Consider the following 26,658-nt stretch of genomic DNA (forward strand, 5'->3'; position numbering starts at 1 on the left):
CACTTTGTTACCCAGCCTGACCTAAGGCTCAACAGCCCTCCAGCCTAAGCTCGTGAGTGCTAGGCTTATCTGTGTGAGCTGTCATGCTAGCTTCTGAGTGCTTGTTTTCCCAGAGACCTTGACTTATCTGTAACGGAGGTAGGATGTGGAGGTGTCTCATTGTGTGCTACCTGGTGTGTTTAGTCCAAAGAAGGGAAGGGGAAGGTGTGTAAAGGAGACCCTCCGCTTGCTCTTGCTGCAGCATCATTCATCATCATGGTGGTACCTGGATGCTCAAGGAGGAGGGTCTAGTCTTGATTGGTTGAAAAGCTTCCTGAACCTGAGTTTGGCCTGGAGCAGAATAGGTTGCAACCCAAGTAGAGGAGGTCTGTGGGCAGAGATTGCTAGGTCGGCTCAGGAAACCTGTGGTAAGTGACTCTTCAGGCCTTTTGGAACTGCCAGGTGAAGCTTGCAAATCTTTGCTCTCTGACAAAAGATTCAGCAGACCTGAAAGCTGACTTCATTTTTCTTTAACTGGAAAACTCATAAACTTGGAACTTTGCAAAAACAAATTTTAAGATGAAGTAGGATTACTTGACTAATAATATTCAATATTTCAAGTTGTATTCATTGAATTCTTTAAAGGAATTCTTATGATTGCCAGGAAAAGAGGTTTGTCTTTTTCATTGGTAGGTTGGTCCGAAGCTAACAGTCTCTGTGAAACAAGTCATTGTGAAAATACATGTCATTGTTTCAAGTAAAGAGGAAGAGAATATATTCTAAAACTCAAGACATTGACTTCTCATGTCCTTCTGCAGACTGGAAGAAAAGACTAAAGAAAATACAAGATGTTTTTTTCTAGGGTGGTAGTTCTCAACCTTACTAATACTGCAACCCTTTAATACAAATCCTTCATGTTGTGGTAACCCCAACATAAAATTGCTACTTCATAACTATAATTTTGCTCCAGTTATGAATCATAGTATAAATATATGATATGTCACCTCTGTGAAAGGGCCGTTTGAACCCCAGAGGAATCAGCTGTTGAGATTCCCAGAGGAATCTCACTGTTCTACATTTAATCACGCCAATGTTGTGAGAATAAGCAACAGGCGAGAATTGCCCCGATGGTGTGTGTCTGTGGTCAGCAGTCAGACGGGGACTCTAAGGTGAGGAGGGCTGGAAGCAATACCATGGAAGTGATGGATGGAGCGACACTCATTTGGGTGGGGATGGACAGCAAGTAGGAACCAACTCTAGACCATCTGAATCTGAGCAGCTTGAGGGGAAAGGACGACAGATCCAAGCCCTAGGGAAGAACAGTAATGACAGTTTCCGCTTCCTGGGCACGCGTTGGGATTCCACATCCCACTCGCCTCTCCAATCTCATCTTAATGTGCTTTGTTGGTTAAAAAAGAAGAACAGATTTCATTTCCCTGTGTGTCTCTGTTCTCACGTAAGATGGACTCACTCCTGGGGGTGTGGTTTGGCTTAATAAGCATGAGTGCTTCACAAGGTAGATTCTTGCTTCTCTTAGAATGGACAGAATTGGTTAACGTCAGCTGGCAGGACACCTCTCTCTTCCTGAACCCCACTGTCATCCTGGGTGACTTAGCAGTTCAGATGGGTTGAGGCCTGCTAGATGAATGGGCTGAGATTGTGTCTCCCCCACCCCCATTTCAGATGAAGCCCAGGATCTGGTTGTAAACCCTAGACTGATGGTTGGCATATGGGGTGTAATGATCTCTGCAGGAAGAGAACATTCTGTGGGCAGTCAGGCTTCACTCTGAGGACTGTCTTCATGGACTAATGCACCCCTTCTTCATCTTTCCTTTTGGGAACAACACAGCAAACAGAGGCTACCAAGAGAAAGCACCAAGTGTCCAGCGATGCTCCACCAGCAAAACGGAGGAATGAAATATCCTCTCTTTCAGCCAAGAAAGCCAGCAATAAAGAAACTCAGAGAGCATTTAAAGGGAGCGCACACAAAACATTTCCTCCAAAGAAGCATTTGGACACTATAGGCAATGAAAGGCAAGAGGAGAAGCCGTGTGTTAAGACTTCGTCGCTGTTTAAAAACAATCCCGAGATCCCAGAACTCCACAGGTGTGTTTTGCAGTGCAAGTGTGCCTTGGGTGTGAGCAGTCACGGACGACGCATTCTCCTCTGCTGCCTTGGCACTGATGCACACTTTGTCTTCCCTCTGCAGAACAGTAGTGAAGCAGGCTCGAGAGCAAGTGTTCTCTCCAGAAGCTTTCCAGGAGCTGGACCTCCACCCACATCTAGTAAGTACCCTGCCCTGCTTTGCAGGGTGGGTGTGTGTGTGTGTGTGTGTGTGTGTGTGTGTGTGTGTGAGAGAGAGAGAGAGAGAGTGTGTGTGTGCGTGCGTGCGTGCGTGCGTGCGTGCGTGCATGTTCAGTCTGTCTCTGGTCTGGCCACCTGGGTGACCTCAGGTGATGGGTCTCTCCCTGACAGCAGCCTGTGCTGTCATCCCCACTCTCATCTCCACAGTGATTTTTAAGTTTCAGACTTGACTTATTGGGCTTAAAGCAGCTTTCTAATTTCTGGATAGATGTGATGTTGCTATGGTGGCAGATGTGTAGCCTTGGGGAGGGAACTGAGCTGGCTTCTTACTGTCAAAGGACCTGCATGTTTTCAGAAATTAAAGACAAAAAAGACTGAAGTGTGTTTCCTCAACTTTTTTTTCCTTTTGCTTAATGGCATGAGTGAGTTTTCTGGTTACTGTGAAAAGGGAGAGAAAAGGGCATTGGAAGCCTGGATCCCTTGTCATTTGGGCACAGCTGACCTTTTCTTTCGGGTAGGCTATGTAGGATTGTTTCTCAGCGTAAGTGTTATGGGGGGCTTCAGTGATGAGTTATGAGGGTTGCCTTGTATGTCATCACTCTGTAAAAGCAAACCCTGCAGATAATGAGGGCAGACTCACTCCCCAGTAGAAAGTACTGGGTTAGTGGGATTGAATTTGATCATAAATGCCAAATGTCACTCCAGTATTTTGTCTTTATGTCATTGAATATATTTGCATTAAAGTAATAGTTATTTTTATATTCTCTTTTAGATTTCCACAATAAATACAGTTTTAAAAATGTCCAGTATGACCAGGTAAGAAGTCGAGGCTATTTTTTATTTTCTTAGGGTTTCTTTGAGTACAAGCAGAGGTAACCCCAGTTGTCCATGGAAGGCAGAGCACATTTGTGTCTGGTGCTGGAAACCACACAAACTGCTGAGGACTCGACTTAGTGCTTAGCCTGTGGAGCCCCCCACCTGCTCGTAGGCAGGCAGGGTTTCCTTCCAGCTCCCTACTGTAGGACATAGCTGGTTTAGGACATCTGCCATCTCTGAAAATGACTTGGGCCAAAATACACTATTTGGTCATGTTATTTCTTAGCAGTAAAAATAAGGTCAGTCAAAATGATGGGAGTATATATTTGCTGGAGTTTAGTGGGATACTGAAAAAGTGTTCTAAATGCTTGTAAAAGAGAAATTCAGAATTAGACTGTGAGCAGTGAGCTGTGTAATCAGAGTTCACGTTGCACAAGCAAACCGCAAGACTATGGAAGAGTAGAGACCACCAGCCTTTTCCATTTTGTTTTGCTTCTGTGACAGTCTCATAGTTCAGCTGGCCTCAAACCTATTTTTCTCTTGCTCAGTTTTCCAGATGCTATGATTGCAGGCTTGTGCATCATGCCTGGCTTGCTTTTGGATCAACCACACTTAAATGAGTTCTCTATCCATTTTGGGCTTGGGTTTTAATGTTCATGTAGGCACTGTTTTCAGTACATGTTCCTTGTTTTTTTTTTTTTTTTTTTTTTTTGGTTCTTTTTTTCGGAGCTGGGGACCGAACCCAGGGCCTTGCGCTTCCTAGGCAAGCGCTCTACCACTGAGCTAAATCCCCAGCCCCCATGTTCCTTGTTTTTTGAAGGGAGCTGCTGCTGTTACTTGGGTGCCTGCAGCCTCCTTTGCTTTTCTGTGTGGAAATCCTCTCTGTGTTACATGCTCCCAATTCCATGCCACACAGCAGGCAGGAGGCTTGTGGTTGACTCTGATTTGTTGTTATGCCTATTTCTTTTTTTTGGGGGGGGGGGGTTTCAAGACGGGGTTTCTCTCTGTAGCCCTGGCTGTCCTGGAACTCACTCAGTAGACCAGGCTAGCCTCAAACTCAGAGAGATACACCTGCCTCTGCCTCCCCAGTGCTGGAGTTAAAGGCTGTGCCATCACACACAGCCAAAAAAAAAAAAATTTTTTTTTTAAATTAGCTTAATACTGTAGCCGATCTCTAGTTTTGTTCTCTACTCTCAGCCAAGTTTAAAAGTTTAAGAGCGGGGCTGGGGATTTAGCTCAGTGGTAGAGCACCTACCTAGGAAGCGCAAGGCCCTGGGTTCGGTCCCCAGCTCTGAAAAAAAGAACCAAAAAAAAAAAAAAAGTTTAAAAGCTTTGACTCAATGAGGAAACTTCAGCGGTAAGTAGGCAGAGCCAAGCAGAGGGTCTTTTTCAGGTTACCTGTGTAATCTGCCTGCATGCATGATGGAGCCGTGTGGTAAAGAAGTGTGCTCTCTCTTTTGCCTCAGTGTCCAGAAGCAGAGTATCCCAGTGCTGCTGGAAGGCAGAGATGCCCTTGTGCGCTCGCAGACGGGCTCAGGTCAGTTGCTGCTTGTTTACCTTGCCATTTATCTTGAGGCACCATGGTTACATGCTGGCCTCTTCAGGAAGGTGTTTTGTGGTGGCAACATCTGACTTGTCTGGGAAAGGGCAGCCATGTTCGCTTTTGTCGGGAGACCTGTGTTAAGTTGAAGGAAGGTAGTGATGGGCTGTGGTCACTGGTGATGAGGGAGTATTCACAGTTGAGCTCTGCTGCTTCCTGTGTGCCTGCTGCCAGTGGTCAGCCTTCACTCTGGATGGATTGACAGTTTATGTCTTGAAAGCAGTTCCAGCCTGAACACAGTAGTGTCAGGGATAGACCACTTTCTACCTGGTCTGTACTTCTGCCCCACTTTTGCCTTCTTGCAAGCTTAGCCATGGTGAGAAGTTCAAAGCTTCCCTTTAGTCTTTCTGACTTCAGAGACTGGCTTGGATTCATACCTGACACACCAGCACCACAGAGGCCATTTAGCTGAGAGAGCGAGAACTTGGAAATAGCCGTTTCTTAGCTTTCACGTGCAACTGTCAGGCTAGCTTCTATCAAATGTGAAAGGCATCATCCCTCCCTTATAGATAACCTAAGGAGCTGAAACTTCAGAGGTTTTGGAGTACTGATTACAAAGCAAAGTTGGGAGTCATGACAGATGCAGTGCCTCGTAGATATAGAACACACAGTTCAGCTTCTCCCAGATTTAGCATTATTTACAGCTGTGTGCGTCCCGGCTGTGTGCATCCCAGCTGATGTTACTCTCTTTTGAAAGGTAAAACTCTTGCCTATTGCATCCCTGTGGTCCAGTCTCTTCAAGCACTGACATCAAAAATACAGGTGAGCAAATTGTATTCTCTGCTGTAGTCTGCTGTGCCCATGCTCCTGCCTCGCTTCAGGCAAGTAGTGGAATACTAGAGTAGTTGCTCTGTCTGCACTTGGCATCGTTTTCTGTCTTCTATCAAGTGTGAGTGTACAAAGAGTGGAGTCCGCGTGCAGGGCATATGGGTAGAATGCTTCCAGTGTGCCAGATGTGCCAAGTGCTGGGCACATCTCAGTTCTTAACTCCACCCTCTGCCCACCGTCAAGTTATGGGTGTCCTGTGACCCTAGTAGTGTAGGAAAGTAAAACAACCAAGGCAACGTAGAAGTACCAGTGGGCATAGATTCCCACCTTACTCCTGTGTGACTGGAGAGAGGAAACTGTCATCTGGGTCAGGGGTTGTGGTGAAGCTTTGTTACAGGCTCCCACCATGTTTGGGGGCCTTCCCTTTGTCTTTCATAGTACTGGGAATTGAACCTCGTACAGAATGACTGTTAGGGAAACACTCCAACGTGCTCTGACTGGCCCCTGTCCCATTTATTTTCACGTGTAGGGATCAGTTGTATATCATGTAGAGTTACGTTGCAGCTGTATACGTTCCAGTGAGTTTTCTTCTGACTGGGGAGAGCCGGACTTTATTTTTAGCATGTGGTTTATTAATGCCGACTGGATTTGAATGTCGTTAAGTGGGTTTAGCAGTTGGGCTGTTATGTAGTCAACATTGTCTAGACTCTGTTCTTAGAGTGTGAGACATGGTTAGTGCTCTGGGCAGACTGACAGCTAAAGTTAGGGTGAGGAGTTTGGGTGGCTGTTGTAAACTGTGGGCACAGACTTCATCTTCTATCCCAAACAGTCTTACCAGTGCAGTGCCCTTCCTTTGATTTGAGAGAAAATGGTGTGATCAGAAGTAGGGTGTTGGGAGGTGGATGGGGAGGGGGACAGGATAGGGGGTTATGTCCAGGAAACCAGGAAAGGGAATAACATTTGAAATGTAAATAAAAAATATCCAATAAAAAAAAAAAAAAAGGAGAAGGGTGTTGGGTGAGTGAGCACTGAGTGTAGAGCCAGTGTAGAGCGGATGTTGAATCGACACAGAAGAGAGGCAAGGGGCTGCAAGAGCCTGCTCTTGGTCTCTGTCTCTGCTGTGTGTCATCAGAGGCTGAGCTGAGAAGCTGACAATGAGGGGAGAAATGGTACCTCCATGGCCTTCACATACCCATACAGGGACTTCTGAGCAGATAGGAAAGACAGTGACTACAGCAGGAAGCCCTGGCTGCTACTCCTTCGCCAGTCCTGAGAAGGATGTGCTTCTGTATAGGTTGGTTTTTGGTTTTTGACAGAACTGAGTTTAATCTCAAGGAAACATGAGATTATACCAATTGAGAGGTGCTCTGCAGGATTTTTGGCTGGCAGTTTTTGGGAAGGTTGAGGGGATAAAAGAGAAATACTGAAGAATGTTACAGACGAAGGGTTGTCACAGAGCATGACAAAGAAAGCACGCCAATGATATGCATGGGGTCTAGGCTGAGTTGATGAGATTTGAATGAAGCCTTTCGATTCATACTGAGTCAGTGCTCACTTCCTGGTTCTGATAATTCTGTAGTTTGAATGATGGCATTACAAATTGAGAATGTCAAAGTTAGTTGCCTAATTTGTCCATTTTTACTTTTTTGTAAAATCCTGAACTTTCAAAGTGAATAGGTTCAATTCTTTTAAATCAGTTAAAAGTGGTTCTATAAGAATATTTAAAGCAGTGTTTCTTTATACTTTGTAGACTAGAACACATGCTCTTGCTCTGTTAGCTGAAGAAGAGTGAGGCTACAGAAGTGCGTGCTATGGCTGTGCTTTTACAGTGGTCCTTGACTCCTGGCTCAGCGATCTAGAATGCCAGGCTGTGAGTTTTGCTTTGCTTTTGTTGTGTGAGAAAAGGTGTAATACAGCCAAGCCTGTCTCCTGGTCCTCCTGCCTCTGCTGTTGGGGTGCTACGATTGTGGGCGTGTGTTACCACGTCTTGCTCAACAATTTTTAAAAGTAAATATTTTATTCAATCATTATATATGCATCTGGTATGTTTGGATCTTATTCCTCCTCCAGTCTCCCTACTTTTCCCTACCAGCCCACACCCTCAAATTTAATATCTATTTAGTGCTGCCTGTGTATCTGCCAATTGGTTTTTTTACCAACCCGATACAAACCTATACACATGTGGGAGGTAGGACTCTGACTAGAGGAATTACCTCCATCAGATGAGCCTGTCACAAGTGTGTAGGCCACTGTCTTGATTAGTAATTGATTTTGGTGGACCCAGCCCACGGTGGGTGGTGCCAGCCCTAGGCAGTTGGTCCTTGGAGCTATAAGAAAGCAGGCTGAGTAAACCACAGGAACAGAAGAACAGTAAGCAGCATTCCTCTAGGGCCTCTGCATCAGTGCCTGCCTCCAGGTTCCTTCCTTGACTTCACTTCATGGTGGACTGCAAACTAAACCAGCTAGTGTTTGCTCACACAGCAGTACAAAGCAAGCTGAGACAGTGTGTGTGGATTACAGGTCAGCCGATTGCTAACAGGGAGGGACGTGGGGAATTCCATTTTCTAGGGTAAGTGACTGCCTCACTAAGAACTTTATAGAGGTTCATGTACAGTGCTTAGCCTGTCCCTCGCACACAGTCGGAGAAGAATGGCTGTAACTTGCTATGTGTGTGGCCAAGTCCCACCCATAGATTCTAGGAGAACTGGCCAGTAGAGAATTTTTCTTTCTTGATACCACGCTGTAGAGTTTGACAATATTTGAGCTGGGGTTAATCCCACAGTTTCAACCCAGCTCTCGAATACAGTGGACTGAGATCAAAAGATTAGATGACATCAGGCAGGTGGCAGGCAGGTGGTAGATTCAAACCCTGGCCTGAATAGTGGTTTTATTTTTATTTCAATGCCAAGACTGAGCCCAGGGGCCTGTGCGTGTTCAGTTCTCTCTGTTGTGATGTCCTCTCCCACCCCAAGGTTAGCTGGGCAGATCCTTTTACGCCTCTGTTCCCAAGGTTATGATAAGATATCATGAGCTGCCCTTGTAGGTGTTGAAACCTAGCATCTGGAGCTGGTCACTGAATATTAGTCGTCAGCACCATCAGCACAGTCATGTGGCCATTTCAAATAGCTGTGACAGAAGACAGGGGCCCTATACAATCAAGACTCTGTCTCAAAAAATGTAAAACAAAATTTTTCGAAACTCCAATTTAAAGATTTATATATTTCATTGTATGATAACAGGTGTTTTGTTTGCATATATGTTTATTCAAAATGCCTAGGGCCTGTGGAGATCAGAAGAGGATATCAGATCCCTGGAACTAGAATTACAGTGAGCCGCCTGTGTGTGTGTGTGTGTGTGTGTGTGTGTGTGTGTGTGTGTGTGTGTGTGTGTAAAAGCAGCAACAAGCCTTTTAACTGCTGAGCCGTCTATCCCCTGTAAGCCTGGAACTAGAATTACAGTGAGCCGCCTGTGTGTGTGTGTGTGTGTGTGTGTGTGTGTGTGTGTGTGTGTGTGTGTGTGTGTGTGTGTAAAAGCAGCAACAAGCCTTTTAACTGCTGAGCCGTCTATCCCCTGTAAGCCTCAGTTTAGTTCACTGTTTCTAGTTGTGCTCTGTGCAGCTCCTTGCAGTTCATCATAAAATTCTGTGACCTGGAAGCCATAGCCCTGGGCCCTAGCTTATTCTCAGCTGAGGGGCAGGTATGAATGAGTAGACCCCGGCAGCATCTGCTCTCCAAGATATGTTGGTTTGGCTCTGATTTTTTTAAACATCACGTCCATCCTACTTCATGTACTCACACCTTCGAGGAATTGATGTTTTTCTTTCCTCTTGTCTATGTAGTAACACCTTTTGAAATGTCAGAATCTCCTGCCGTCACATGGTGGCACATTAATCCTGTTGTACTAGCATGTTTACTGTTCCTCGCTGGGCTCCAGTGCAGTCTCTCAGAAAGTTGGTGTTAAGTGTAGATTACTCTGCTTCAAATCCTAAATCCTCCTCTCCTGAGTAAATGTTCCCAGTGCACAACATGAGAGCCAAACCCTAATTGGATTTGCTGCAGAGCCCGATCTTCGCTCTCACATGGGGCTGCTCATAGTCTCTGAGCCCTTGATGAGGAAGGCTCCATAGATAGGACCGCCTTTACATTGGTTTTGGTTTTTATTATCGTTGTTTAGATACAACATGTAAAAAATTAGTCAAAGAGTTTTAAGAATATATAGGGTAGAAACAAAGCCTCACCTTCTTCTCCAAGGGGCAGCCTGTCGCATTCATCAAAGAGGACTGCACACTTCTCGTCACCTTTCATGGAGTACTTTGTTTCTGCATTTGCTACGCACAGGCGTTGGCATATGCACTCACTTGCCCTTCTGATAGGGCTGTGGTCTAGACCCTCACCTGGTTCTCCCGGATGGCAGTTGTGCTGTCTTTGTCAAGCCCGGGGTAGTGGAGTTTCTCACTGTGCCACCTGGCTGTGCTCTTGCTTGTATTGCTGCTTTGTGGCAGAGTCTCGTTCAGCGCTGACCCTGCTCCTCCCTTTGCTTTTCATTATGTGTGTGTCATGAATTGCTAGGCCATGCCATTCCCGGCAAGCGACACTCATACATTATGTCCAGTATTGTGTGCAGACAACAGTTACAGTTCTCCACATTGTGAAATACTCTCCAACTCCTTACACACGGGCTGTGTAGGAATAATTCCTGGAAGTGGGATTTGTAGTTTCGTGTTGCTCTGTTAGGGGCTTTACTACTGGGTGTGCCTACCAGCAGTGTGCTATCTGGTCCCGGCCCATCGGCACTCAGCTGCTTTACAAGTCTTTCTGTATTGGATTATGTTCCAAACCCCAGTTGTTCTGGTAACCTCTATGTGCAATTCTGCTTTATGACTGCTACAGCTTTAAGTCACTTCATGTGGGATGTTTTCTCACAAATGTGTCTTAGTGGCTTTTGTTCTTTTCCAGGTGCACACTTGCCTTGAAACTGCCCGTGTGTGGCTCTGCTGTCGTTTGCCCCATTCCCTGGGGCATTCGGTAGGACTGCACTACAGTGTGAACTCATTTAGGGAGAGTCACTGATACGGAATCTTCTCCAAGGACAGGAGACATCTTTCCTTTAAAAAATTATGCCCTGGGGTTGGGGATTTAGCTCAGTGGTAGAGCGCTTGCCTAGGAAGCGCAAGGCCCTGGGTTCGGTCCCCAGCTCCGGAAAAAAAAAAAAGAACCAAAAAAAAAAAAAATTATGTCCCACGGTGTGTTTTAGTTGTTCTTCATCTAGAATAACTTCATCACCTTTTTATGCAGTCCTTTCTTTCCTTTTGTTTTTTGGAAGTTTCTCACTGTGTGGTCTGGGTCTATTACAGACTCAGGATCCCCCTCCTCAGCCTCCTAAGTGCTAGGATTGTAAACACAAGCCATCAGTCCTTAAGACTTCATATATTTTTGTATAATATTTGTATCTTTTGTTGTTGCTATTGCCATGAAGTTTTTCTTTTCATTACATCGTCTTAATTTTTTATAGTAGAAGGCCATTGAGTTTCGGTTGGTTTTCTTTCTTCTTTGTTTGAATCTATATCGTGGTGTGTTATCCTGGTGTGCTTGGGAATCCATAGGGCAGAAGGAATAGCTCTCCTGCTCACTGCACTGCTCTGCCTAGTGATTGTTTTTGAGACATGGTCTTGCTGTGTAGTCCTGGCTGGTCTGGAACTCAACTATAGTGACCAGAGTGGCCTCAAAATCACAGACATCAATCTGCCTCTTCCTCCCATGTTCTGTGTTTAAAGATGCGCTCCACCATGCCTGACTTAGCTGGTTTTTTTGTTGGTTTTTGTTTTGTTTATGTTTATGTTTGCATGTATGCTTGTTCATCACATGTGTGCTTTGTCTGTAGAAGCCAGAAGAGAGTGTTGGGTCCCCTAAAACTAGAGTTATAGACACTTGTGAGGTGTCATGTGGATGCTAGGAACTGAATCCAGGTCCTATGGAAGAGCAGCTGGTGCTCTTAACCACTGAGTTATCTCTCCAGCCCTGGTTGGCTATTGATCTTTTTATTTTTATTATTTACATTCAGCTACTTGACTGAAATACCTTATTGATACTGTTATAGTTTCCCTCATCTAAGATAAAATAACATTATATTCTTGTGATTATAATTTTGTCTTCCATTTTGCAGTTCTGTACATATTTCTTCGTCCTATCTGGTTGAATGGGGCAGGACTGTTGGGACCCTAGTTTGCCGTCACAGGTGTAATAGCCGTTCTTGTCTCCTCTCTGTCTTCCATAGAAAAGCTTTGGATGTTTTTAGCCAACCACCCATAAATTTATGTATCCTCAGTCTAACCTCCATTTGTCCTCATGGGATTCATTTTATAATTCTCTCTAAAGATAGGATCTCATATAGCTCAAGCTTGCCTCAAACTAAAAACCTTCTGACCCTCCTACCTCATCCTGTACCTGGCTCTCTACTCATTGGTATTTCTTTTTTCTATCAACAGCGTAGTGATGGCCCCTATGCTTTGGTCCTAGTGCCCACCAGAGAGGTAAGTAAGCAGATACTTGTAGGTGAGGTTTGTGCGCACTGTAAGTGATGGTGGCCTGTTGACTTGAAGCACTTTCTTCACTTCCCTGCAGACGAATCTCTGCCCCTGCTTTTCTTCACATGCCTTCTCAGGACCTGTCCTGCGGGGTTTGTTAAGGAGGAATGGTTAAGTGCTCTTTAAAAATCACGGGCTGGGTACGAGAAGACATTTCTCCGTTGTCTAATAAAAGACTAACAATACTTAGATTGCTAATCCTTTAAAATAAATTAGAGGAATTGCATTTTTATGCTTCCAAGTATCTTAAAGAATGTGACTGAAAAATTTGGATCTAAAAATGAACCTTGTTGTTCATGGAAGTAAATAGAAATAGCTTCTGTCAGATCTGGGTGATGCATCCTCAAAGAACTTTCAGGAAAATGGAAATTTCCAGACAGCTTTGCTTTCTTTGTTTCTGACTTTGTTTTCTTTTAAGATTTATTTTTATTTAATGTGTTTGGGTGTTTTGCCTATGTGTATGTCTGTGAACCATATGTGTACAGTGTCCATGGATACCAGAAGAGGGTGTCAGTCTTGGAAGTGAAGTTAGAACCAACTGTGAGCTGATATGTGGGTGCTGGGAACCGAACCTGGGTTCTCTGCGAGAGCAGCCAGTGCTCTTGACTGCTAAGCTCTGTCCAGCCTCTCTGGTCTGCCTTTCATACAGTCTGCTCTCTACTCTGTGTCTGTTCTGTCCAGGGAGGAGCATGAGCGGGGAGGCACGTTGAAATGTTTTCGGCAGCAAACCTGTCACTTCTCTAGAATGTTAATCATTGTAGGGACAGCACACAACTATGGACACCATTCTGTAGGACTGTTTTGATAGTGTTTAGTAGTTACCACCTAGATTAATTTTACTATTCCTAAATCCATTGGGCTTCTCTTTGTAAACTCAGGACTGACCCTGTGCACCTGAGAATACAGCCAAGTTCCCCAGTACCTGTCAGGCTGCTGCTGTGCTCTCCCTCTAATGCACAATACGCTTCCTTTCTGTGGAGAGCCAAGACCAGTTGACATCTTTTCATTTTCTTCCAAGCCTACACTGAACTTCTCTGTGTGACACTGGGAGTCTGAGCCAGCAGAGGGAGCACAGAACACTGTTTTTCTATGTCTAAGAATGTATGTGATATCTTCACTCTCAGTTCCTAAACTGACAGATTTCAAACCAGTCTTAAGAAGAGATCTCTGTAGAGCATTTACTTGTCCTAAGCCTTGAGGTCCAGGGCTGTACCCTGATCGATTCAGACGGTCTTTTCTTTACAAATGTAAAAAGGAAGCAAGGGGCCCTGCTTACTGTCTCCAACTTTTTCATACTTACAGTTGGCTCTGCAAAGCTTTGACACTGTTCAGAAGCTACTTAAGGTAAGAGAAGCCGTGGGTCAGTGTGGTCTTCCCTTCTGACATTGTGAGGGGAAGAGAGCCATGTGGCACAGGCTTATGTTGTTAGGAAAGTGGGGATGGTTCCTGTCTCATCTTCCCAGCTTGTTTCTGGTCTCCCTAAGAGCAGTTGGTGTGTTTCACCAACTTTTTGGGTTTTTGAGACAGGGTTTCTCTGTGTATGTAGCCTTGGCTATCCTGGAAGTCACTATGTAGACCAGGCTACTCTGGAACTCTTCAGCCTACCTCTGTCTCGTGAATACTGGGAAAGGCATCACCACCAGCAGCTAATAACTCTTGCTAGTAGTTGCTAGTGGTTAAGTGTTATTGTTAGCTCACCCTGGTTTGTAGCAAGCCACATGCAGGGACTTGAATGTGCAGCCCTCAGGAACCCAGTAGAAAGCAACAAGAACCTTTAAGGAGGTTTGGAAGAGAAGATAGCAGAGCTAAAGTTCAGCACCTACAAAGGTTGGCCAAGAATTTTTCCTTTCTTTGACCTACCAGTGAGTGGGGAATGTGTTATCCCCCACCCTACCTGCAAGGCAGTGGGCTTAACTTAAATATTTTTTTATTTGGACACCGTGAGGAAAAGCAGGGGAGCGAGCTACTTGGTTCATTTTGCAAGCTCACATTTGTCCTGTCCTGCTGTATAGCTGCTATCTAGACTGCAGATAATAATGCCAGGTGCCTCGGTGCCACCAGATTGCATCTGCACAGAGACTCCTCGCATTCTGTAAATACCAAGTACTCCCTGCTGCAGACTGGCTTTTGCTAGGAACTTAGGATAAGCTCTGCATTTAAGGAAGAAGCTTTATGTTCACTGTGGCCTGGTATTTTTATATAGCCATTTACCTGGATTGTTCCTGGAGTGTTGATGGGCGGAGAGAAGAGGAAATCAGAAAAGGCCAGGTAGGAGGAAGTGGGCTTATTTATTTAACTCTTGGAGTCTGCCTTGTCTTGTCCAATAACACTTGGTTCTTCAACATATGAGAGCCTCCTGTGCTACTATGCCTCTTGGTCTCCACATACAGAGACAGACCAGGTCAGCAGTTACCTCTAGACGGTGCTCTTTGTTACAGATTCCCTTCATGTGGTTAGTGACAGTACTGTGACCTGCTTAACCCACCCACTGGGTGCCCCATGGACCTCTTGTTTGGTGCACACCCTTTCATGTGACTCCCTTTGGTGTATATTGGGAGTTTGGTTTTGCTGTTTAGATATATAAAAACAAGGCAATAGGTAGACCTGTGGCCTGCATCTGTAACCCCAGCACTTGGAAGGCTAAGACAGGAGATCAGGAGTTTCCAGACTAGCCTCGGCTATGTACTGAGTTCAAGAGTAGCCTGGGCTACATAAGTCACTGTATTTCAAAATCAATAACAGGAAAAACAAAACAGGATAACTTCCTTAATGCTTAGCAAGTTCTTAGTGCTATCATTTCCAACTCTGCATTAGAGGCTGTCATTAAAAAATTGTTAGACAGATAGGTAAATGACACTTCAGCGGTTACACAGTTCTTTGACTCACCCGCAACTTGAGAGTGAACATAAAGCCTGACACTTAAAAACCTAGGTCAGGTTAGAGTAGGCTGTAAACAGCAGCAGAGGGTCCAGGCCCACTCCTTCATCTTGTGTTCTTGGAGGCTTTCCTCTGGCAAGGACACTTCATAGCTTTGGGTTGTCGTGGGAGCTTCAGCCATTGCACTATTCATTTCTTACTAGAAGTGACAAAAACCGTCATAGATCCTCCAGGCAGAGGTACATGTATGATTATGCACTCTTTTTATTCCATTGCCAAAGCATAGCATGTTGCCCCACTTGACTGAAGACAAGAGAACCTATCCCAGTAAAATTGTGTTCTAATAACGGGACTATGGTTGTTTGGAAAGTCAGAAAGTTACTATTTTGTTTTGTTTTGTTTTGTTTTAAAGGACCTGAAGGATATGCTAGTTTGGCATTTTATGACATCAATCCAGAAGGCTCAATATAAGAAAACATCTTAGACATGTGTGTCCTGATGGCTAGATTTGTTTCCTAATAACTAGAATGTGTGTACTGACAGAATATATCCTAACTAAAGTTAGACTATTTGTCCTAGCAGTTGGAATCTGTAATCTATGTCTGCTCACCTGGTTCTCTGGGATAGAAGCCTTAACTGGCTAGGGAGCTAGGAAGATGTCTCAGAAGTTAAGAGAATTTACTGCAGACTTTGGATTCCAGCACCCCCGGTATCTACCTCACACCTGTGACTTCAGATCAGAGGGATTTACCACTCCCTCTGGGCTCCATGAGCACCCAAGTGTTCACATATACATACACAAAATAGGGGGCTGGAAAATAGTCAAGAGCATTTGGTCTTCCAGAGAACCAGAGTTCAGACTTCGGTGCCACATTGGGTGGCTCATAGGCTGCCTGTAAGTCGAGCTCAGGAGCTTCTTCTTATACTTACATTGGCACAGACACATAGAAAATGATAGTATATATAAATCTTTAAAAAGTAGATCTTTTGCCAGGCAGTGGAAGTGCATGCCTTTCATCTGAGCACTCAGAAGGCAGAGGCAGGCAGATCTCTGTTAGTTTGTGGCCAGCCTGGTCTACAGAGGGAGTTCCAGAACAGCCAAGACTACACAGAGAAACCCTATCCTGGGGTAGGAATTGATATTAAAAGGAAGAAAGGGATTGGCTAGATGTCCATCTATCCAGAGTGTTCTAGAAAGAATCCATGAATCACATAGAAAGCATTGGGTTATATGATTTAAAACCCCTTTCAAAATGAGGGTTATGATTCCATGTATCTTTAGATCTTAGCAGTTCTATACACAAAAGAGTGAAATCTCACCTGTTTGTTCTTTTGACTTGAGGCTGTAGCAGTTATGGTGGACATAAAAAGACTGTCTCCTTTGCCTGTTTCTTGTGGGTTTTGTTGCTACATTGTTTGACATACTTTTCTTTTCTTGATATATAATTTAAACAGACTCCGCAAAGGCATAAATATCCTTATCTCAACTCCTGGCCGGTTAGTGGATCATATAAAATCCACAAAGAACATTCACTTTAACCGAGTACGGTGGCTGGTTGTGGATGAAGCAGACAGGTGAGCCTCGTCTAGGAAGCAGGGAAAGTTGAAAGGGGGCTGTTTGTCCAACCATCTCCAGGACAAATCTGTGGCCTAGTAGTGTCAGATTTCCTCTTTGCATGGGGTCAAGTCCTTTTCTTACATCTTCAGGATCTTGGATTTGGGCTTTGAGAAGGATGTCACCGTGATTCTGAATGCTGTAAATGCTGAGTGTCAGAAGCGGCAGAATGTCCTCCTGTCAGCGACACTCACGGAAGGTACGTTGTGGGCCGAGTCCACATTCTGACTCTACCGTTGCAAGAGCTCTTAGCTGTTCTGCAGATGGAAAACTAAGGCTTAGAAAACAGAACCACTTCACCAGTTCCACCTCCATAAAGAGTCACTGTGCAGACACTACCAGTGCTTTCATGGCGGTGGGGGGTTGAGTTGGTTATCTAGGCTACAATAAGGTAACACGAGTTAGGTGCCATTTGAGTGACTTTTAAAGTGTTACTGAGAAACATTATTCTTGAGAAATGATCTTCAGAAAAGGGATTCTGTGGTCAGATAAATCTAAGGATTGTTTTATGACCTCAGTCTTTTGGGTTACAGTAGTCATGAGTTCAGTAAAGATTCTGAGAAGGCATGTGGCCAAGAAGTCTCTGGAACTCTTTTTTTTTTTTTAAGATTTATTTATTTATTATATATGAGTACACTGTTGCTCTCTTCAGACACACCAGAAGAGGGCATCAGATCCCATTATAGATGGTTGTGAGCCACCATGTGGTTGCTAGGATTTGAATTTAGGACCTCTGGAAGAGCAGTCAGTGCTCTTAACTACTAAGCCATCTCTCCAGCCCTATGGAACTCTTTTGATGTGAGGTTTTTTTGGTTAGCAGAGAACTTTTACTACAGTGAGGTACAGACATCTGATAAGAACATAGAAAATTCTAGCAGTGTGTACATTACTCCACCAACATGGCAAGGGGCAGATTCCTAAAGAGCGTGCTCTGGGGGATATATATATGACCACCCCTTTTTGTCCTTCTCATTGTATCTAAGGTGTAACTCGGCTGGCTGATATCAGTTTGCACAATCCAGTCAGTATCTCTGTCCTGGACAAAAGTTGGGACCAGCCCAATCCTAAGGAAGTTGCTAGTATCCAGCTGGACAGCTTTGCCATACCAGAGAGTCTCGACCAGTATGTGGTGTTGGTTCCCAGCAAGCTGCGCCTTGTCTGCCTTGCAGCCTTCATCCTGAAGAAGTGCAAGGTAGGAGTGTGGCTTAAATCTGGACCGATCTAGAGAAGTAGATCTTCATTTGTGCTGGGTAAACAGTTTTGCGCCAAGGGACCAAGACAAAGGAAAGAGATATTAAGTTTGTTCTGAGTGTGTGGGTGGGTGGGTGGGTATGTGTGGGTGGATATGTATGTGGGTGGGTGAGTGAGTATATGATTATGAATCCCAAAACAGTGGTAAAGAACCCATCTGCCTTTGGAGGCTAGCATTGGGGGAACATCGCAGATGGCAGGCTTCCAGGAGTGAAGTGTTTCGTACACTCTCCTAGAACTAGTGCATTTGCTTCCCAGATTCGTGGGGTGACTCTGGGATGTGAGAGAATGGCTTTAGGAGTCACTGCACACTGGGGCTGCGGCCAGGATTACTGATGGTAACAGACCAACATGTGTGGGACAGCTCGTCCTAAAGGACATTTGTCTTTCCTTCTGAGCTTGGAGCTCTTGTCATTGTCCTTTCTGTCATCTTTGTAGGGTAGAATGTTGGTACTTTTTACTAATTAAAAGCTGTGTCTCCGCGTCACCACATCAGGACCAGCGTGGACCTGTACCTTAGAGACACTGCTCATTCTTAGGGGATCTGTGCTTACGGCCATGCGCTTGCTTTCCCCTTGTGTTCATGTAGTTTGAGAAGGACCAGAAGATGATTGTCTTTTTCTCAAGTTGTGAGCTGGTAGAGTTCCACTACAACCTCTTCCTTCACACCCTGCTTTGCCACTCCGGGACCCCTGCTTCAGAGACGCTGCCATCTGCCTCCTGGCCACTGAAATTCCTTCGGCTGCATGGCAACATGAAGCAGGAGGTGAGCTGCTCTTCCGCACCCCAAATGCCATGACCTGGTTGCTAGAGTCTTGGTGCACTTACATCCTTTTCAGGCTCTCCTGGCCCAGGACAGAAAAGGAAGAAACCAACAGAAAAGCTGGGGCCTGCCGAAGGGTGCGGTAAGGAGCCCGTTGTTCCTGGGCTCCTGCCCTGGAGCTGCCTCTTCTTTCCACCTGAGAGCTCACAGGCCCGAGCGGCCTGTGTCTACTGAGCCAGCTGTTACGGCAACTGAGTGGCACTAAGTAGCTGGCACCAGGGAAGGCTTTGCCTTTTTAGTACCCAGTGTGTAATTAGGGCTTGATGTCTTCAAATTAAGAGCATTAATGGAGCTAAATTGTAGATCCCATATGGTACTGCTGAGCGCGGCGGCTGTCATTGTCAACAAGACACAGCGCTGCACTCTGAGCACTTGGGGCTGGGAGAGGGTACTTACTGCACACCAAAAGGCGTTGGTCCTCGCTCTTCCTCTGCAGAGTGAGCCTCCTGAAGAAGAACAGCCTTCCCTGCATTTAGATGTCCCATGTAAGCCTCATTCCTAGGCTCTTAGCAAGGCCATCATAGGGAGTTGGCAGGGACACCTCCCTCTTAAAACAGTGCATAGGCTTGACGTAGAAGCCATTTTGTGACGAGGTTTCCAGGCATCTTAGAAACTCAGAAAGTTACATGTCAGGAGAGCTAAAAAGAGAGGCCAGAGGTCTGATTGGAAGCAGGTTTTGTTTTTAAATGGAGCCTACAAATGTCCTTGGTGAAGGTCACTCATGGACTCTCTTCCTTGCCACTAGATTTATAGAAGTCACAGGATACTCTGGCCTTTGGTAGATTCCTGTTGTGCTTACAGCTCCCCGATTGGTTGAGTCTGTTGGTTTTTCCTTGAGTGCCATGTGTGGTTTGGGGTTTTGTTTTAAACTTGATTTTTAATCCTTTGGGCCCTTGCTTCCCAGAGCAATTCCTTGGGAGGTGACTGAGGACAATGAGTAACTTATGGACCTAAAAGACTGAAGGGTTTTAGTAAATCAGGAAAGATTCATAGTTAAATGGTACCAGACTGTCCATCTCATATGTGATGTGGTAAGTCCTCCATGGTATATTTCTGGGACAGACTGCTTGTCTTCTGGCTCTCTGACTTGAGACAAGAATAAAAGCCCTCTCTGTGGCCCACCAAAAGCTGTGTGAATGTCAGGGGTCTGTGCTACTAACTGATGCTGCTGGCGATCATATTGATGTCCATAGACCATGCCCCAGAGGCCATGTTGATGTCCATGACCTGTGCTAGCACCAGATATCATGCTACGGTCCATGACATAGGCCAGTGCTGGAGGCCATGAGGATGTCCATGCTCCTGCTGACTGTGAAGGGCGGGAATCTACTTTTGCAGTGGTGTCAATGACTGCAAACTCACAGTTGAGAGAAAATCATAGAAGACTAATGTGATAACCCCTAGGCCCCAAAATCTAACAGCTTAGACAGTGAGTTTCTTAAGGAGTACTTACATTAAGACTTGAAAAGCCCCTGGTGAAGGTTGGCTGCTGTTGTGTCCCTTGTTGCCCTGAGTGAGGTATGCTTGCAGCCATAGGACAGAGTGCACACCCACAAATGACTGGAACTGTGCCAGCACCCACAGGGTGCATCCTCTCAGCACCGTATGTATCTGTTGATAGCAGGTAGAGAAAGCCAGATCTCAGGTGTGTGCTGCGCTGGAATCTAGGCCACTTGGTATGCACGCCACAGTTCATTCCGAAGTCTCAGGATTCACTCCCCTCCGCCACCATGGATCTCTTTAAAATTTAACTAAAGGAGCCATTTTAAAGAAAAGCTCACCTAGTGACAAAACACTGGTCATCAATAATGTTACAGCTGATTGGCTAAGTCCTACTGCACTCCATGAAATGGCATAGAAAAGGGGCTTAGAAGCACACAGCTTTAATCCCAGCACTCAGAAGGCAGAGGCAGGCGGATCTCTGAGTTCTGGGACAGCCTTGGCTACACAGAGAGACCCTGCCTCTAGATAGACAGACAAGCAGACAGGTAGATACTTACGTGACATACTAAAAGTAAATGATTTGCATACCTACTTTGTTCATTTAGGTTGCATAATTTCTAGATTTAAAAACTAGACACAATTAGGGAAAATTTTAGACTCTCCCCCTAATATTTCATTAATAATACTTTAAATGGGTTTCTTCTTTGCTGGTGCTAGTATTTATGAGTGAGTGACATTTTAGGCAATACCCCTTGACACTGGATTTTTGAAATGTGCGGTTCACAAGGCTCTTCTGCTTTACCTGGTCTCGGGTTCAGTCATACATGTACACCTTATGAAATGTGAAGAAGCCACTTCCTTCCTCTTCTCTGCTGAACCCCTTTGGGCTTCAAAGACCTGAACCTTTCTGTACCTGAAAAAATGTTAGAAAAAAATTTTGAAAAGTTGTGTTTAAGCCTGCCTTTGCTAACATTTATCTCAGGAATTTCTCTGACTTTTCCCATTTCTGCAGGAAAGAACTTCTGTGTTTCATGAGTTCTCACATTCTGGAACTGGAGTCCTACTCTGCACAGTAAGTGTCCCTGCACGTTATCAGGTGGATTCCTGGGACAACAGTGGCAGTGGTTATTTTTTTGCTGCTCTTTTTTAAGACAACAGGGTCTTACTGTGTGGTCCTGTGGCCACACAGAGATCCTCCTGCCTCTGCCCTCTACCATGACCAGAGGTGGCTGACTGCTGATCCTCTGACATTTGTCCTGTGTCCAACCTCCTGGATAGTTGGCACATCCGGATCTCTTGGTGAGTCTGCTTTCTCTGCACCTCTGGATTGCCACCTGGCTGTGCACATGGTACTGGCTGCCACCGGTGAGAAGACTTGGCGATTTGCTCTCTAATAGTGGCAGCTGCTAGTGTGAAAAGGTGTGAATTTATCAACCAAAAACTTGTAAATTACAGCTATTGGGAGTGATTGGAGCTGAGGAAGTCTTTGCACAACAGGGGCCTGTGCTTTGCTCACGTCCTGAAGAAAAGTCACAGCGCTTGGCAGGTTCTGTCTGCTCTTGTCTGGGATTATCACTGTAGCACTGCTCTAGTTTAAAACCATGATTGTCTTAGGAGCTTCAGGCCAGTTCATATGCCTCCGTCTGCAGTGCTGTCCTGTGGCCTCCAACACATACCTCTCTAATGCTGTTTTGAGATTGAAAACACATGCCTTCCATATCCTCCACCTCCCTAGGGATCCACATTTCCTTAGCTGTTCCTTACTCCCTCCCAAGATTAAATGCCTTCTCCTCCTATGCATGCCATATGGGTGGCATAACTCACAAATGGCTATTGGAGAGACTCCTCTGAGTGTAATGAGGTACTAACTGTACTGTGAACCGAGTAATCTTGCAGGCCAGTGCTGGGTAGAGACAGTGACATTCAGCCATCCGAATGCCTCATTTACTGCAGCTACTTCTTAAGGAACTCCTACTCCATGTTTAATTCAAAAGTAATAGAGTCTGGTTTCCTTCAGAAACAGTTTGTAGGTAAGGTCAGCTTTTGTGTGTGTGTGTGTGTGTGTGTGTGTGTGTGTGTGTGTGTGTGTACACGCACATGCACACTTCCATCTACTATAAGGCCTACCCAGAAACCTTACCCCGATGCCATTTTCTTATGTTTATGTAAAAGTGACCCTGCACACATTTCTTCAGACCTGTACACGTTTAATTTCTTTAAACCACTTGCCTCCCAAGGAGACCTGTGTCTGAGCAAATAACTTTGCTGAAGCGAAGATTAAATCCAATCTGGCACTTAGTAAGGCAATGTCTAGTAGCCCTCACCACCAATAAGAATGCTCTGGATCTCACTGCACTTCTTTGTATGCCTCTTTATGCCTAGCATAGACCAGCTAGTTCACACTTAGAGCTCCAGTTCTCCAAGAAGACCGGGCTGCTTACTTTCAGTTCTATCCCAGTGGAGCATGGTAGGCCCACGGTATTTATGCAGAAGCTGAGTGGGTAGATAGGCCTCTGAGACTGATTAGACCTGCCTGTTTGTAAAAGACAGAGGTGCGGTTTTATGGACTTACTTATGAAGAATAAATTCTGAAAAGTGAACTTAAATAGTCCTTATTGAAATACGGATTAGTAGGAACCTTTATGCTGGAGTGGGAGGTAGGAGTCTGAATACTTAGGTTTACCATGTTTGGTTTGCTTTGACACCTCCTGTATGTAAAGAGTATCTTTCTAGATACTGGGGACCTTTGCATTCTAGAAAGTCCAGTTATCTGAAGCTGAATGTCTTAGAAGCTCTACATGGAGGGAAAGATCACTCTTCTGAAGTAAATCTTGTGGGGTCAAAAGCACGTGCTCACTTCCTGTTCTCTCTGGCTGCTACCTGCGAACAGTTGATGTCAGCTTGCCATTGTCCTGGCAAAACACAGAGCCTTCAGCTCCTGCCCACCATGAGTGAAGCAAACTCTTGTCTACATCTAATTTCTTGAACTCTCGGTCATGTTGGTCAGATTAATTCCGGCGTGTATGCTGTGTATACTGTGGGCTCAACTTTTCTCAGCGCTACAGAGACTGCGGAACTGAGTGGGACTCAGCTCAGGTTCCATGGTGCTATGTGCTGTGTCCCTCTAGGTCCCTGCTGCTACTGTTATATTTGTTTGCTCTCTTTCAGTACAATGTCTATGAGCCATAGGGTATGTGAGCCTTACCGGGATAGATGATGCTCAGGCTGGGGAGAATGTCACTCTAACTCCTTATAAGCAGCCTGTTGCTTACCAGACTATCTGAACACTCCAGGAGGCTCCGTGGTGTTAATGAGGAATGAGGGCCATGTCAGCACTAGGCAGATGGAGAGCTGGTCTCTCTTGATAAATCATGTTGTTAATTGTGTGGGATTTCCCCTTTATACCAAGCCTTTACCTTTAACTAACCACCCTAGATTCTTTTAATAAGGTTAGAGAAGACTGGGTGGATGTCTTCATGAAAATATGCAGGTGTTGGTATAACTACACAGTGTTCCTTATTGTTTGCAAGTTTCTCTACTTCATTTTTCCTTCCTGTAGTAACAGTTAAGGGTATGTAAGATGTGTGTTCGTCTTAATTGTACTCGTCTTACAAGCTAGGACCTTTGTAATGTCACGAGGTTTTCCCAGGACCAGATACGTATTAGGGCTCTTGGAGACTGGCTGTTTGATAGTATAGGGTTGTGGTAAGGGGTGGCCTGCAGAACTAAAGGACAGTTGGGACAGAAGCTTGCTGTGTACAAGAGAAGTCTTAACTGATGAGGAGTGGGTGATGTTTTGGTATATACCTCCCTGTAATCACAGCACTGGGGAAGTAGAAGCAGGAAGATAGACCTAGACCTCCAAATGCCCTGTTCCAAAACCACAAGTGAGGCAGAGTAAGGATGAGACAGGACAGCAAAGCTAAAGGCCTGACTTTTGTTTGTTGTTTGTTGTTGTTGTTTGTTTGCTTGTTTTAAATAGGATTGAAAAATCAAAGGAATTAGGTTTGGGATTTTGATTTATCTACAGAGCATTTTTTCTGCTGGTTGATTGTTTTGACCAGAACCAAGGCAGGAGGAGGTACTGTCCTTAGTTCATGCAAGAAGATGCCACTGGGTGACCACAGAATGATATTTCCGAGTCCCCTCTGGTTTTGAGGTGGGCACCTGGGTTTGTTCCTTGGTTGCCACTGGATGAGTAGGATGCAGTGCCTTCCTCAGAAAGGAGGAGCTTCAGGTTCCTGAGTTTGTTGGTTAAAAACACCAGGTAGGTTTCATACCTAAAAGATACACGTGTGAGTCAGCTGTGCTACCTCTCCATTGGCTCATTGCTTTTGCTTTGTTTTCTCTGACTGAAATACTGTTGTCTGCAGTTCTTAATGTCCTCTCCTCCTAGGGAATTTACTGTGCCAGCCAAGAGACTAAGGAGCAAGGACTGTACGTATCCCGAGCCTGGGTTCAGTGCCCGGCATGAGTGTGGTTCTTGTGCTCCTCTGGTCTTGCTTTTCAGGGGAAGTTTATCCTTAACACTGTTTCTTCTCTGCTAATGGAAGGCTCACTTGGAGATTGTTTGCTGTTTACTCAGTCACGCTAACTCATGTTGCCAGTTTTTTGGCGGCTCCAGCCAAGATCTCTCGCCTCTGACAGCTTCTGCACTCTCCCCTTCCTCCTCTGATTACGCAGCCCAATCTGTCACCCGGACAACGGGGGCCTGTACCCTGCTGATGGCTTTCCACACATGGCAATAATGACTTTTGGCAGGCCAGGAAGGCGTCAGAGGCGAGTCTGTGCGTCCCTTCTCAGAGAGATGGCAGGCCCCCTCTCCCTGTTAGTAAAAGCACTTTGTGAGGTTCTTGGGTAAATAAATGAGTCATTTTAATCCAACTGACAGGCTGGCACCTGAGCAAGCTGCCTTCCATCTGTACTCCTGGGTCTCGTGGAGGCTGCCAGTTGTCGAGCCCAGGGCCTTCAAGGCTTCACTGGTGAATGTCTTTCAGAGCTGACTTTAGTGATTCTTTTGCCCTAATTAGGTTAAAGGAATAAAATGAGGCTGTGATTAGGCTTAAGTTCTGAGAGCTGAGAGGACAGAACTGAAGCCTTTCCAGCAAGTCAGTTTTCTGTTGATGTAATGTAGGTGGCTAACACCTTCCTGGAAGATGGAGCCATTGTTGGTTTATCTCTGGTGCCTTTCCAGGGCCAAGCACGAAGTGGTACGGGAGTGTTACACTTGCCACCATTTCTTCATTATGAAGCAACACACTTGGGTTACAGTTCTAGGGTGGTTCCTGCATAGTCTGTCTCTTTTGTCCTTCATTAACAAGGCAGTTCTTAGCTACAGTAAAGGCTTAGTGCAGTGGGCTGACTGCCCTCCCCTGGCTGGCTGGCCCCCACTGCTGCCATGCTGATACCAGTCCTCCCTTGTGTGGACCAGGTCTGATTCCTTCCCTCTGGTGCCTAGGCAGGGCATGCAGAAAGTGTGGATTAAACCTAGGTGGAAGTGCCTGGCTATTCGCAAGCTCAACCCGACAAAAGAATCAGCCTGAGGTGACACATGCCAACAGCATAGCTTGAGAGGCTGAGATGGGAGGAATGGAGTTCAAGTTCAGCCTGGGCTCCTCAGCAAGTCTGCCAGAGGCAGTAAGTAGGTGCTTGCTGGAGTAGGGAAAGCAGTGGGGGATGTAGGGCTGCTGTGCCCCTCAGCACACACTGTCAGGACGTTTGGGCTCAGTGAGTGTCACAAGATCACACACCAGGTAAGTGCTGCACCAGGATGTATCTTCAGTCCTCTTGGAGAATGTAATCTCTCCTGGTTGAATTTACTAAGCTTGCTGTGTGGGGTGAAGTTTGCGATGGCCAAACATGGCCTTTCCAGCCTCAGTTTCATCTAGGTGCTGCTGTAGTTTTCTATGTCTATCCCAGGTAGCCAAGCATTGAGCTTTTCACCAAGCCTGTCTGTAAAGCTCAAGTAGCTTTAGTCCCCACAACAGAGCACGGAAAGCTAGTCATTTCTCTCCAGGCACTTAGCAGAGCCATTGGTCTTCCTAAGCATTAGCAGTGGATACTGCTGAGAGCTTCTCCTGCTCCCTGTGTGTAGAGAACATTCTAGACTGCATTCTCAAACACATTCATGAGCAGCTCTACAGTGTTGGCTTCAGGCTCGGGAAGGATTTTGATCTGATGGCATAAGTGATACAGCCCCGTCCTGCTCAGGTCTCTTGTTCAGTCCTGTCCTTGCTTCTTACAGAAACTTAGGAGACTTGTTTGTCCAGATTCTTTCTTTTAGTCATTATTTTGACTTTGGGGGAGGCGGAGAGGGTAGGATTTCATTATCTAGCCCCCACTGGCCTAAAACTTGTTCTAAACCAAGCTGGCCTCAAACTCCTAGAAATCTGCCTGCCTCTCTCTCAAGTGCTCTGCTTGTAGTAAAGGCCTGAGCCCATACACCTTGTAAAATCCTTACTTTAAAAAGGTGGTAGGGGAAGCTGGTTTTGCTTTCTTTGTTTTGTTTTCTCCCCTGAGACAGGGTTACTCTGTGTAGCCTGTGTAAACCAGGCTGGCCTGGAACTTACAGAGATTGGCCTGCCGCTGTCTCCCAAGTG

General features: G+C 45.4%; 1 protein-coding gene across 4 annotated transcripts in view; it reads left to right on the top strand.

Moving 5' to 3' along the window:
* Nucleotides 1–26,658, top strand: part of Ddx31 (DEAD-box helicase 31) — a 64,722-nt gene that overhangs the window by 2,712 nt on the left and 35,352 nt on the right. For all 4 annotated transcript variants that reach the window (XR_010064644.1, XR_010064645.1, XM_063283927.1 and 1 more), the window contains 13 exon segments: nt 1,829–2,085; nt 2,189–2,264; nt 3,056–3,099; nt 4,566–4,636; nt 5,397–5,461; nt 11,952–11,996; nt 13,353–13,394; nt 14,254–14,318; nt 16,383–16,502; nt 16,635–16,741; nt 17,526–17,734; nt 18,383–18,559; nt 21,072–21,131. Coding sequence is in view for 2 of the 4 variants with exons in the window: in XM_063283927.1 (XP_063139997.1) it covers nt 1,829–2,085; nt 2,189–2,264; nt 3,056–3,099; nt 4,566–4,636; nt 5,397–5,461; nt 11,952–11,996; nt 13,353–13,394; nt 14,254–14,318; nt 16,383–16,502; nt 16,635–16,741; nt 17,526–17,734; nt 18,383–18,559; nt 21,072–21,131 (1,338 nt within the window). In the remaining 2 variants the exon portion in view is untranslated.

Source organism: Rattus norvegicus, chromosome 3 (assembly GCF_036323735.1).
Source record: "Rattus norvegicus strain BN/NHsdMcwi chromosome 3, GRCr8, whole genome shotgun sequence".
NCBI classification, from domain to species: Eukaryota; Metazoa; Chordata; class Mammalia; order Rodentia; family Muridae; genus Rattus; species Rattus norvegicus.